The sequence below is a fragment of the Psammomys obesus genome, unplaced genomic scaffold (genome assembly GCF_907164565.1).
Source record: "Psammomys obesus unplaced genomic scaffold, mPsaObe1.curated_primary_1811, whole genome shotgun sequence".
NCBI lineage: Eukaryota > Metazoa > Chordata > Mammalia > Rodentia > Muridae > Psammomys > Psammomys obesus.
The window spans coordinates 8,419,973-8,434,197 of record NW_026586383.1 but is presented as its reverse complement, the minus strand read 5'-3'; the positions used below and the strand labels follow the sequence as shown (position 1 = coordinate 8,434,197).

General features: G+C 42.7%; 1 protein-coding gene across 1 annotated transcript in view; it reads left to right on the top strand.

Moving 5' to 3' along the window:
• The window catches only part of Oxsr1 (oxidative stress responsive kinase 1), a 67,404-nt gene extending 54,827 nt beyond the window's left edge, over positions 1-12,577 (top strand). Inside the window, exons 12-18 of the mRNA XM_055601668.1 lie at positions 1,038-1,073; positions 2,675-2,821; positions 3,935-3,999; positions 6,933-6,985; positions 8,420-8,488; positions 9,457-9,521; positions 9,879-12,577. Coding sequence (XP_055457643.1) covers positions 1,038-1,073; positions 2,675-2,821; positions 3,935-3,999; positions 6,933-6,985; positions 8,420-8,488; positions 9,457-9,521; positions 9,879-9,953 — 510 coding nt within the window. The 3' untranslated portion in view covers positions 9,954-12,577. The remainder of the gene's footprint in view (positions 1-1,037; positions 1,074-2,674; positions 2,822-3,934; positions 4,000-6,932; positions 6,986-8,419; positions 8,489-9,456; positions 9,522-9,878) is intronic.
• The last annotated feature ends 1,648 nt before the right edge of the window (positions 12,578-14,225 follow it).

Below are 14,225 nucleotides of genomic sequence, written 5' to 3'. Positions count from 1 at the left end.
TTCTTCATGTTCCTTTGTTTCCAGCTCATTTCTTGCTCGTTTTCCTTCTTCCCCTACAGTACCTCCTGTTCTGGTTTCACAGCACATGCATCCCATTATTTTCTCCCCTCCGCAGTAAGATACCTTCTTCAGTTCCTTTGCTTCTCTTTCTAGACTCACTGAACGCGCAGGCACCAGTGGAAGTAATCCAGGCAACACATTTCTACCCAGGGGGCTGGTTTCCGTTCAGCCTAATGATTTCCAGTTTCACCCATTTCCCTGCAAACACCATGCTTTTGTTTTTCCTTATGGCTGAATAAAACTCCGTTGGGCACTTACCACATTCATTTTATCCACTCTTCTGTTAACGGACATGGACCTGTTGTGGATAGCACAGCATGGTTATGCAAGTATTTGTGTGCAAGAAAATTTACAGTGGGATTTTGAAAACATGTTGACTAGCTTAAAGGCTTAGATTTAACCTGTGGTCGTAGGTACATAGAATGTTTATGATTAGTGGAAAGAAATTTGCTTTGAGTATGACCTCTACTTTCTGGGAATTCAGACAGTCTGGATATTTGCTTATAAAAACTAATATTGTTAAATTTTCTTTTTGTTTTGCTCTGTTCTATTTTGTTTGAGATGAGTTCTGTCATGGGGGGTAGGGGTATGTGTCTCGCTATGTACCCCTGGCTGGCCTAGAACTCAAGTTGTAGACTAGGCTAGCCTTGAACTCACAGAGACAGACCTGCCTGCCTGTGCCTCCTGAGTACTGGGATTACATGGGTGAATCACCATGTCTGGCTGAAGCTGTTAACTTGTAATTCGGAAAGTATATTGATATGTTTATTATGGACTACTTGAACAAATACTGTAATAATATCACAACAGCTTTCTATTTTCAGAAAACTTAGATTTGAGTTAATATATGGATCAGAATGGAATGGAGTGACTTACAATCAGTTTTTCTTATAGTTCTTAGAATTCAATCCTTGAATCTGATCACAAGTAATCCTTCATTATGAGTTAATAAGCATCTTTTTCTGTGTCTCTTTCAGTCTCCCCGAGTGAAAGACTCATTATCAAATTCTGAGGTAAGTAACCGGAGATTATCATGCCCTTGTTAAAGTAGATATTTGTTTTGTTTTTAATGTTGTTTGTTCAATCTGTCTATCTTTGTTGTTTTCTCAGCGTCTCTCTGTGTGATTAAATGTTAATGAGGCATTGCACCAGCCAGATTTTAAGATGGCTGAAAGACTCAGAGTATTCTTTTTTGCTTGCTGAATTGTGTTTTAGGTTGGGGCTACTTGAAGTGGAAAGCAGTTGTTTTGCCTTAATCTGTCCAGGAACTTGCCGTATTGTTATCTTTGCTTTCTGGTTTTTGTACTTGACTATACCAGTGTGATAGGAAATCCCACCAAGCAGCATCCTGTAAAGTGGACCATTTGTATTCTTCATACCTGAGGGAAGTGAGTTCATGGTTCTCTTGTGTTGTATATTCTTCCTCCTGGGAGCACCTTCTCTTTGGAGTACAGTGTGTGATTTAAAAACCTACATTTCTCTTAATCAGTAGATATAGTATGCAGTTTACATGTATTACTAAGCGCGTGACTTATGTACACAGACTACATGTGTCCCTATTCCTCACTCTAGTACATAGGGACTTCTCAGGGCTGCCAATACATGTGCCATGTCAGTTCTTTGAACAGTGAGAAATTCAGCAGAGGTGGAGGTTGTGGCTTTGTTGGTAGGGTGCTTGGCAGCATACCTGAAGTCTTGAGTCCCACCCCCAGTGCTACATAAAAATGTCTCTGTTTTCTTGTAGAAGTTTAGTGTTTCGGGTTTCAAACTGAAGACTTTGATACACTTTGATCTAATTTTTGTGCAGGGTTGCAAGTGAGAGTCCAGTTTTTCTGGTACCATGTGTTGAAGATGCTGTCTGTTCTCCCATGTTTCTTTTCTCTTAGCTTACAATTTTGAAAAAGCCAGAATTCACAGGAGTGGTGGTGGCTTTTCTGGTGGCTGTTGTAGGCTCTGACTGCAGCATGACGCTGCAGGCTGCATGGTGTGTGAAGCACATGCAGCAGACCGCATAGCTAGAAGAGACTCTCGACTTTCTGTCAGAATAGTCCGCTCTTCCAGAGGTCAGCCATGACAACAGACAGAAGCACATGCAGCAGACCGCATAGCTAGAAGAGACTCTCAACTTTCTGTCAGAATAGACCGCTCTTCCAGAGGTCAGCCATGACAACAGACAGAAGCACATGCAGCAGACCGCATAGCTAGAAGAGACTCTCGACTTTCTGTCAGAATAGTCCGCTCTTCCAGAGGTCAGCCATGACAACCCACTCACCTCCCGCTAGGTTCTTCTTTCAAAGGTTATACCTCAAAAGTTGCTGAGCTGCATATGCTGGCACATACCTATAGTCCCAACACTTGGGAAACTGAGGAGAGATGTGGGGTGAGACTAGCCTTGACTGACCAGCAAGTTCCAGACCAGCCTGCTTAGTAAAGCAAAACACCCTCCTCTAAAAGAACAAACCTAAAATCATCTTAGAGTGCTTAGAAAGACTGACTGTGTGTAGCCCAGACAAGTGCAGAGAAGTGGTAATTACGCTGTGGACGCTGCCCTGTGAGCTGGCTCAGGTGTCGCAGACCTCTCCTGCTTACGCAGTACTTCCTGTGTCTTCTGCAGCTCTTCTCAGCAGCTGATCCCATGGCCACTTTGCTCCAAGTTCCAGAACAGATTTCTGCCCATCTACCTCAGCCCGCTGGCCAGATACCTGCACAGCCAGCTCAGGTCTCTCTCCTGCCCCCTGCAGAGCCAGCAAGAGCAGCACAGGTAAAGGGGGCTGGGATTTCTTGGTCCGTCACCTTGTGAGCAGATGAGAAAACTGTAATGTAGCCTGTGGACTCTCAAGATGATATTTTGGTTTGGAACAAATGAGAAATTTTGTCTTCATAGTTTTACAGATACAAATAAAAGTTCTATAAGAATCACACAGGTTTTTAAGCAACAAAATAAGTTAGTTATGAAAACATACCAAGTACAAAAAGTATTGTCAGTTCTTCATTAGACCATCACTAAGTTTAATGAAACTAAGTACAGTTAAGAGAGTTTATGTGGAGACTGGAGAGTTAACCACCTGTTTTCCTTTTGTTCAGTTACACTCATTAATACTTCTTTTTTAGGTTCTGTTTTTAGATTTATTCTGTTGAAGATAGTTGTCTGTTTTCTGAGAATTGATTTTATTAAACTAGGTAATATTTAATTAAGCACACACGATTGTTATTAAATTGTAGTATGGTAGAAGTGTCTGGGTAATAATGGCTTCCCCGTGATTCCCTGCATACTTAACTCTGTGGCTCCATCTGGAAACCTTTGCTATTTCGTATCGTGTGATCTTACGTTAACTGTCAGAAGTGCTATGTGAGAAAAGAAATGGAAGTTTCTGGTGTTTCCTTTTGCACTGTAATATGTTTTCATCTTGTGCTCTGACCTCCACTGCTCTGACCACTTCTAGTATATCATTGTGATGAATTCCCTTCCTTCATCTATTACCTGGGAAAAGAATACAAGTGTCTTAGAAAAATTGGTGAAGAGATTATTTTTATACACAAATAGGTTCTCTGTCCTCCAGCAAGAAAAGATAACTTTACAGATGTCAGAAAGATTTACTTTAACCACAGAAGGCCCTGGAACCCTGGGTTGAATGGAGTGACAGCTAGTTTAGGCCTTTCCTTAGGAATTAACTTTTCAGCTATGTTTGAAGTAGCTGACAGTTGCCTCTTGTTGTTCCTTTGGTGTTGATGCCTCCTACAGCAGGCTCTGTCTTCGGGACTAGAAGGGCTTGGGCTAGAGAGAAAGGAAACCACTGTCAAGTGTCTTTCTTAAATGACCATTATCCTTGCTTTATCCTTCCGGACAGTGACTTATACTATCAATGCATTTCAGGCTCAGTCTTCAGGAGAACGGTCCCAGGAGACCAAGATCCCCATCAGTCTAGTGTTAAGGTTAAGGTAAGTGGGCATTTGCTGCTGAGTACTCTGTAGATATTATAATTGGGACTGAGAATAACTGCATAGGATCGTGTGTGTTTCCAACGTGAGTTGCTGCTTGTAGGTGTAATTTCCTTAGCAACACTAACAGCAGTTTAAGAATCCAGCTGTTGACAGGTTCCGTGACTGCTGTGCATAGCTGCTTCGTAGTGAGCAACATGGCAGTTAGGGCTGTAGTGGCAGCACTAGCTGCTTCTCTGAAGATGACTCTGATAATGTGGCTTGTGGGCGCCATGGACTCTGGGTGTCGATGCTTTACAGCTGTGATTGAACAGCTGTAGATAATGTTCGCAGCGTCCTGATGTGTCTGCAGAAAGGCCCACACAGATTGCCCAGTAAGAAGTGTCACTGGCAGCAGGTCTTTGTTTCAGCCCTATCCCCTCTCCAGTAGTTGCTTCAAGATTCTATAATTTTCTTGTCGGAATAACTTTGGGTATTGTAGTGTTTCTGTGTAGCCATAAATGGAAAGAAATTTCCAATTTCCATAAATTGGAAAAAAAAGAAAAAAAGCCCAGATATAGGCCAGGTCTTCTTTCAGTATTAACGTTTGCCACTGAAATACTATGTACTAGAATTCCTCACAGGAATGCCAGGCTATCCTGTCTGTAAGGTGAGAGAGAGCGGCCACAGGAGCAGTGAAGTGATGTCACAAGTGCTGAAGAAGCAGATTTGGTTGCTTTCCTTCTGAAACTGAGTTGCAGATGGACGGACACTTGGTGCCCTGGCCTGCCGTAACTGCACAGAGCACATGTGCCGCTCTCCAGAGAACTCTGTCTTGAAGTCTTACAGCAGTACATGTGTGTCGGGAAAGTAGGGAGGACGCTTGTATGTGAGAACTTTCTTTTATCTTGACAGTGGCTTTTTCACTTATTTTTGTTTTGTTTTGTTGTTTGGTGTTTTTGAGACAGGGTCTCACTGTGTAGCTCTGGCTATTCTGGAACTTACTATGTAGAACATGCTGGCCTTCAGCTCACAGAGATCCATCTGCTCTCCCTTTAAAGTGCTGGATCAAAGTTGTGTGCCATAATGCCTAGTGAGAGTGATTGTTTAATGATCACTATTTCAGGGTTAGAGAAATGGAAAGGTGGATTCTTATTCCCATTGATGGAGACTTTGAAGCTAAATGAGCAGAAGAGATGATGGAAACACCTTCAGTCAGTTTACATTATTATTTGTAATTGGAACGCCAGTTAAATTCCACAATTTCAGTGAGAAGTCCTCAAGTATATTATTTGTGAAAAGAACCTGTTGCACAGTGAGCTGTCCTGTGCTGTAGACATTATGTTCTGATTTCTCTACCTTAACTAGAACCTGCAGAGAACCTGGATAGTCTCAGCACATTGAATGTTGATCACAGCTGTACCTCACCAGTCACATTTGCGTTTCTGGAGTCATCTATTAACTGTTACCAGTGTGGGCCCAATTCTTTTTCCTGCCCTCTCTGCCTGTTCAAATCCTGCTCATCTTCAGTCCCATTTAAAACTGTCTTGGGGGTGGAGGAGATAGTTCAGTGGCTAAGAGCACTGGCTGCTCTTGCAGAGGACCAGGGTTGGGCTCCCCGTGCTCACATACGCCTCACAACCATCAGTAACTCGAATCCCAGGGTATTTGACGCCCTTTTCTGGGTTCAGAAGGCACTAGGCACGCACTGTGTGCGTAGACTTAGATGCGGGAGAACACGTTAACTAAAAGGCATCAGCAGACAGAAACCTGCCTTTAAAGCTTTCCTCTTCATCCTGACCTCAGTTCTCTGCAGTGTTGTGCAGACTGAAGGGATAATGTGAGGTTAATTTTATGCGTCTGTCATAGTGGACAAATGGGAGTGGGAAGAAGGCTGAAAAAGGGATCTTTTAGCCTTTGAATCACTACTTGTGGTCACAGGTTTTTCTTTGAATCTTATATGTTCCAGTTCATTGATTTTTATTTTTTTAAAGATTTATTTATTATCTATACAATGTTCTGTCTGCATGTACACCTGCTCGCCAGAAGAGAGCACCAGATCTCAGTATAGATGGTTGTGAGCCACCATGTGGTTGCTGGGAATTGAACTCAGGTCCTGTGTAAGAGCAGCCAGTGTTCTTAACCTCTGAGCCATCTCTCTAGCCCCGCCAGTTCATTTTTTTGTTATCAAAACAGAATACCAAAGATTGAGTAATTTATAAATAATAGAGTTTTGGCAGGTGTGTGATAGCTTACACCTATAACCCTGGCACTTGGGATGCTGAGGCAGAAGAGTTGCTGAGAGTCTAAGTCAACATAGGCTATGGAGAATAAGATCTTGTCTTAACAACAATAGCAGCAGCAGCAAGAAAACCACAACAGAATCCAGAGATTGCTTTCGTACAGTGGAAGCCAGAAGTCTACAGAGTTGTAGGGTCTGTGTGTACATCTAATGAAGGCCTTTATGTTGCTTTATCTTGTGGCCAAAAAGGCAAGCGTGCACAAGGAAGCACGAGGAGGCACAGCTCACTTTGTGAGCTCACCTGCTCCCTGCAGTGACATAGCAGCCTCTCAGTGCTGCACTAAGGACTGACTTCCAACTCACTAACTTGATGGGTCTCATTCAGGTCAGAGCATCATCTTAGTGGGAACAAGGTGGGAATGGGCATGCGCATCCTCAAAAGATTCTTGTGTTGATCAGTGGAGGATAGTATACTTAAAGGCAGATAGGATAATGTGATGATAATGTGAACAGTGTTAGCTCAGAGCCCTGTAGAGTGAGTACATCAGGACAAGTGATCTGTCAGAACAGTCATATACATTCACACATATAAACATACATCTCTGTATGTATACATATACATGCGTGCATATGTAGACACATGCGTACATATGTAGTTAGGCTGTAAGCATAAATGAAATTCTTATTTTCCTTATTCTGTTCTCTTTAATAGGAATTCCAAAAAAGAGCTAAATGATATTAGATTTGAATTTACTCCTGGGAGAGGTGAGTGTTAAAAATGTGGCTGAAAATACACTGACAGATAATTCGCTGCTTAATTAAGGTATAAAATTTTTGTCATTTAGGTAAGTTTTGTTTTTAAAGGATAGTAAAGCTTCCTGACATAGGTCTTGGGAAATATGCATGAAGAAAAACTGCAATGGATTTACTACTACTTTCATTCGGAAACCTGCCTGTAGTAAGACATATGGAAATGAACACAGACAGGCCTGTTAGTAAATGCCACTATGGGTCCCAGTCAGGTCTTAAGACAGCCGGCTAAGGAGAAATGACTCCTGTTTAAGAGGGTGATCTCCAGAGTTAGAGGAAGGCAGAGTAAGTTCATAAGTTACAAAGATGCACTGAGCTTAGAGTCCAGAGTCCTTGCTTTATCATTGCACATGCCTCTTTTCTCTGATATTAAAAAAAGACACAGCTCCAGGCTTCCCTTCTCCTCCCGTGGAAAGTGAACCTTGTCACAGTACTTTTTCTAATAGTGAACTTTGCCCTAAGACAGGGCTTCTTCTCTCTTGCCTTGTTAACAAGGTCGAGGAGTGGCCAGCAAATGCCTGTTGCCAGGCCCCACAGTTAGTTTTCTGAATGCACACATACAGAGGTGTGCATTTTACTTTGTAGGGATGTCTTCGGGGATCTGAATTGCTAGTTACCTGTGTGCACGCCGCCTCGGCATTGATTCTCTTGTTCCTTCTACAAGGCTCCAGTACTAATCAGTTAAAGTTGAAATTAGTTGGGTTTGTTAGCTTATTTGAGACAGGGTCTCTGTGCAATGTTGGCTGACCTTGAACTCATAAGAGATCTGATCTGCCTTCCTCTGCCTCCAGGGTGCCTTGGATTAAAGGTGTGCGCCACCTTGCCCAGCCTAAAGATGAAATTAGATTGCGATAGTTTGCTTCATCTGTTGGGTTTCTGTTAGATCCATTGCTTACATTGTGTCACCTAGGATGAGTAGGTAAGAAAACAAACTGCCAGATAATGATAATGATTTTAGTAAACTTCCATGATTCTCAGAAAAGATTTTATTTTCTCAAGTTTTGAATTGGAGAAATTTACTCAAATTCACTGAATTTTTTATGTTTTAAGCTCAGAGAGCTCAAGTTCAGAGTTATGCTTGACACAGGAATGTCTTGTTATTACTTGTAGGGCACACTTCTGATATGATTGTGAACTCTGCATTGTACAGTTTAGCAAGTTATCTCTTCCTTTCAGCTGATATTTGCCATGGAGTTCATACAGATTCTGCTCCCTAGCCAGACCTATGAGAATTCTTCGCTTGAGAGTTAGGGACAACCCCACCTGCCTTCTTGATTCTGCAGAGTTAGTAGCCAGCTTGATTCTGGCAGTGTTCCCGCCTGTGCTGACTGAGAGAGCTACAGGGACATGTGAACAAGCACCACAGCGCCGTGTTCTTTGCCCTTGCAGATACTGCGGAGGGTGTCTCTCAGGAGCTCATTTCCGCCGGCCTGGTCGATGGAAGGGATTTAGTAATAGGTAAGCATATTCTTTTGTGCCCTTAGCCCTCATGTCGTCTTGTACACATGGTACCTAGAAAACCATCTTCCAGTAAGCAGACCTGATGCTTCTTGAAATAGTCTTGGCTTCCCTAAAGTTACAATATCAAAGAGACTTTCTTACCAGAGCAGACACTCAGAATCTTGTCCTCCTCAGACCATGGGTGGTGGTAGATGTCTCTGGGACACTAGGCAAAATGGCAGGAAGAGTCCTTAGTTAGTAAGGTAATGGCTCTGCATTTCTGATGTTTTGGCATAACTAATCTTTTAGAACACAGAAGTGAGGAGGACAGAGTGAGTCCCAGAAAAACCAAAGGAAAGACAGGCTACAGCTGCTAACACTAATGGGAAGAGCCACCAGTTGGGCATGCCAGCACTTTGCCCTGACACACTTACTAATGGCCAATTTAGGCTTTGTGGTCTTGTATAGTCTGTGTCTCTTGTTGCTGTTTTTTTGGGAGGATAGAGTCTTGCTCTGCAGCCCAGGTAGGCCTGGAGCTTACCATCCATCTCCTGCCTCAGCCTCCGCAGTACTAGAATTTTACAGCTGCACATCTCACAGAAGGGTTTTATAATATGCCTTTTGAAAATCATTCTTATTTACAGGTAGAATAGAAACAGATCACCAGCTATATTTAGTTGCCTCCGAGTCATAGACTTTTTTGTTTGTTTGTTTTGCTTTTGGTTTTGTTTTTTTGTGTTTTGGTTTTTTGAGACAAGGTTTCTCTGTGTAGCACTGGCTGACCTGGAACTCACTCTGTAGCCCAGGCTGGCCTTGAACTCATGAGATCTCTTGCCTCTGCCTCCAAAGTGGTGATACGAAAGGCGTGCATACCACTACCCTGCATACATGGAAGATTCTTAACCACCGTTTTTAGGGTTTTAAAATAATGTTGAAAAATGTATTTATGTAGCTGCTTGATTAATTTTCTGTTTGTATGATTACAGTGGCAGCTAATTTGCAGAAAATTGTGGAAGAGCCTCAGTCAAATCGATCTGTCACTTTCAAACTGGTATTTACCCCTCTTATTCATCTGCAGACCAGCCTTTCTAGTCCCTAGATGCTGAGACTATTAGAATATGCTGAGCTGTGTTCATTTACTCTTATAAGACCCCGGGCTGAACTCTCAATTTGAGTGGCCTCACATCCTCTCTCCCTCCCAGAAGGCTACAACCCAGGCCTCTCTCTCTAGTTGTACCAACAGCCCCAACATTTCAGGAAGAAACACAGTGGCCTTTTTTTCTGTTTATATCCCAGGGACCTTTTTCACCTACTACCTTCCTTTCTGCGGCCCCTTATCAACTTTTATTGATAACCTGAAATTTTATTTATGAATTGTCACACCTTGTCATTTTTGTTTGGTTCTTAGGCATCTGGTGTTGAAGGCTCCGATATTCCTGATGATGGCAAGCTGATAGGATTTGCCCAGCTCAGCATTAGCTAAATCACAGTCCTGGAAGAGTCAGCCTGAGGAGATGCCACACATGCATATCTCTGTTGCTTCTGTTGGCCTGACCCCACAACTGCCAAAGAACCCAGCAACAAACTTCCTGGCTTGGAGCTTTAGAGTTTTTTCTTTTGTGTTCTTCTTGCCATTCTTCCCCGACACTCCACCCCCACCCTTTTTCCACAAGGAAAGAAAAGTTGAGTCCCCAGTGGCCAGCATCCCCTCAGAGAGTTCTGCTAGTAGGTGTGCTGCCCAAGTCCCCTTTCTCCGTCCATCTGAGAAGCAGAAGCAGCAGTGCGCCTCAAGGCCCAGGGTGGAAATCTCTCAGCTCATTCTTGCCTTACTACAGCAATGGCCCAAGTGGATAGTAGCAGCTGTGTCGGGCGTCCTCATCTTGCCTGTTCTCCCACACCTGCAGGGATTTGAGCATCTTGGGCTAGCTTGATAACACTGAAGTAGCAATTAAAAGTTGATTGTTCAGCTGGAGCCCAGAGAATTTAATTACTGTTTTTTTCTTTGTACCTGATGTGAATTCTAGCAACCTTTTGTTAGAAAAAAGCACAGCCTCAGATGGAGGCAGCCTAAACTCTTGTCTGTCCTGTCCATGGTGTCTCCTCCGTGTTTGCTGAGCTGTTCTCAGGCACCCCCTTCACTGCTCCCTACAGAAAGGGTTGCTAGCCTTAACTTCAGCTGGTGCAAAACATCTGACTGTAGTCAGACTTCAGCCATCTGCTCCTTCAGAGTGGAACCTTGGATTGTGTGTGCAAAAACCATCAAGCAATGGCTTTTAAATCTTATCTTGCCAGAGGTCGTCTTTGAACAGGAAAAAGAACTTGTGAGTCATATCATTAGGAAAGTATTTTCAATTTTTAAAAAGTTAAACTGAAGAAAAATGGAAACTTTGATCATCCTGTTAAGATGGATCTGCCTGGCCTCTAAGTCATGAGGAAGTGGGTGTACACGGCTGAGATTTTACAGCAATAAAGGAGACTCACACTAGGCTAGAGGCCTGCCTTCTGCTCCTCTCCTGCACTGACTCCTTGGAGGGGGGGGGGGGGTCTTCATTTGCTGAACTGACCCAAGATGGAACATGAAACCACACGTGCCGTGACCTCTAGGTTTTATGAGTAGACAGTGTTAATTTGATTTTCTATAGAAATTATGTAAATTATTCTGTAGTTTAAAAAAGAGCACTCAATGCAATATGTGAATCAGTGGGGTTGGTTTTCTTTTTTCCTACTGTTTAATAGCATTTGTCTAATTGCTAAGAAGCCTACCAAGTTACCAAATTTTATATAAGAATGGAATAGTCAGTCTGGCCTTAAAGAGACACACAAAGATGGGCTGTTGGGCTCCTAGAAAGGAACTAGTTAGTTGCCTTTTATAGAATTCCTTTGCACTTGCCTGTGTTGGTCTGATGAACAAGATTAGGTACGTAGTGAGTTTCCATCCTTACTCCAACCCCGCACAGTTCTAAAGATCAAACCTTTGCATTGCTCATTACAATCAGCTCTATCACATTTTCTCTTGGAACACCTGAAAGCTTTCCCTATGTCTAACTGTGTCACCTTATGTTTCATTCATTCTGAGCCTGTAGTTTCAGTCAAGGACTTTCTTCACCTGTTATGAGTGCAAAGGCATGTTGGGAAAGGGATGTTGGAGAGGAAGAGAACATGGATTTGAGAGTGGAGTTAAGAGAATAGGTTAGATGATAGTCCAAAGTCCCAGCAGGATTGGTAAAAGGAGATACCTACCAAGCCAGGAGGGAGAAAAAAGATTGATCAGTTAGCTGGGAAAACATTTCTTCCTCCCCCAACCCCAACACTCCCTTATTAGAGGTAGGGTTATAAAAAAGCCAGGACAGGTAGGATTGAGCTATGGAAAATAGGCAGTGTTATCTTTGACACAAGACCAGTGGCTTGCTATAGAATTTGTTTTGGTTTCAGCAGCTTATTTTAATTCACTTTGGAGCTCAAGAAGGAATGTGGGACATCCTAGCTTGGAGCGACCCAGCCCCTCTCCTGTTCAGTTCTCTAGACCTTTGCCCCACCTTTTGTGTGGGACAGGCATGACAGTAAAAGTGGCCCTGGGCTCTTTTCACTTCATTGTTGCTTTTCTAGGAACTAGGAGGTGGGCACCAAGACTCAGGATTGTGTTACTTTTGCATGATGTGTGGTGAATTCCTTCCGCTGGCTTACGCAGTGAGGCAGATAAAACAGTCAGTGGAAACTGCCGAGGTGGGACTTTGTGGAACCCTCCTACCCAGGAGCAGTGATTCAGGGTGTACCTCTGTCACTAGGTCCTCAAGATACCCTGTCCCTGGAATAGGGACTAACTATAGCCCAAGATACCGTGTGCCAATGTAGCCAAGATATTGAAATGTATGATCTTTCTGAATGATTAAAGGAATATTTGGGTTCTTTGTCATCCTCCCTTCTGTTTTGAACCAAATCCTAGAGCTAGCTGAGACTGAATAATCTGGAGGCTAGAAATGGTATACCTGTAAATGTCAGTTCCTCCTTAAGATGGATGTGTAAAATGCTACCTTCTCTCTTCTCTTGACTTTGTATTTTACTGCATGTTTTCTTCATTTTTAATCAATAAAGAATAAATTGTCCTTAGTGGTGTATGAATGCTTTTTTTTTTAAGCAGTTGGTAAAGTGCCCTGGGGAGCAGGACATGAAATTACTTCTTTTACTCATCATCTGAGTATAGAGAAGCCAAGGCGCATATAAACAGTAAAACAAGCATACTTACCTTCAAGTCTTTTAGTAGACCAGTTTAAAACTGTTGTGCTCCAGTTGGGGAATCACATGCCCCAAGTGGAAAAAGGGAACACTGCCCTAGGAAAGTGGACATGAGGCATCTCTGTTACATCTTGATTTAATCTCTTGAAAGTGAGAGCCATGCTGAACTTGTCCTGAAATGGTGTGGTTTCACTGATAATTCTAGGCCCCTTAAAGCCACTCACCTACTCTTGACTAATCTTTCTGATCATAATCTTTCCTGACAAGTAGCCAAGGTCTATGCTAGGCCTGCGGTAGGTCCCAGTGTGTCTTTGGGAGCACAGAGCTGTAGAACTTGAGAGGACTGTATAGCTGGAAGCTGATGAAAGCTTAAAGAAGCGAACTCTGAGTGTTGTACACACAGTAGGGGTCAGCCACTCACATGTGCCCATGCTGTGTGCAAGGGTGAGACTAAGGTGGCTCTCTGCTTACCTGTTTTGTAGCATGTCTCAGGCTAGATTCTTAGCCCTTCCTCCTATCCCGAGTTTGTTTTTAAGTAGATTTCAGTTTTTAGGACAATTTTTCACAGCAAAATCAAGTAGAATGTGTTCCTTATACTTGAACAGCCTTTTTGCCCCCAACATTTCACACTAGAATTAAAGTTTTGGTATACTTAATAAACTACGTCTGTGCCCCCAAAAAACTGTTCTGCCTAGCCTGTTCATCTCTTCCCTGACCCTTGGGTACCGTGTCTTTGTCGGTTGTGGGTTGTATTTGTTCTTTTCCTGTCAACTGACATGGGGTTGGACCTGGGATGTCGTGCATGCTGGGCAAGCACTCTTGCAGTGACTTGCATCTCCACATGATCCACTGGTCTTTGTAGAGGTAGCTTCCACCACACAGTATGTAGTCTATTCAGACTGGCTTCTTTTTAGTAATGTCCATCTAAAGTTCTTTCATGTCTTTACATAATAGCTGGCTGGCTTGTTTGCTTAGCACAGAATTTCAGTTCTCTACCACAGCTTGTCCACCCACTGAAGGACAGCATTTGTGCTTCCATGTCTTGATAGTTAAGAACAAAGCTCCTGAGATCTGTGCAGGGTTTTGTGTGGACGTATGCTTTCAACTCATTTGACAAATGCCATTGAGCATAATTGCTTGGTTTTGACGTAAGAGTATGTGTAGTTTTTTAAGTAAGTTGCCAAACCCTTGCTGTACTGTTTTACATTCCTGTTGCTCTACACTCCTGGCTGCTTATGGTGATGTCTGTCATGAATGTGGCTATTCTGTTAGGTGTACTATAGTTCCTTATTTTAATTTGTAGTCTCCTAATGAATATGCTGTTGAGCATCTTCATGTCAACTTGTTTTCTGTGTGTTCCAGAGACATGGCTACTCAGTCTTATTTTGAAGTAAGCTCAGACTTAGAAAAATATTTACAAATAATACCAAAGATTCACCTATATCAGCCTTGTGTCTTATCTAAATGTAAATATCTCTCAAAATCAGGACATGAGCCTTGATAGGATACTACTGACTAAAGT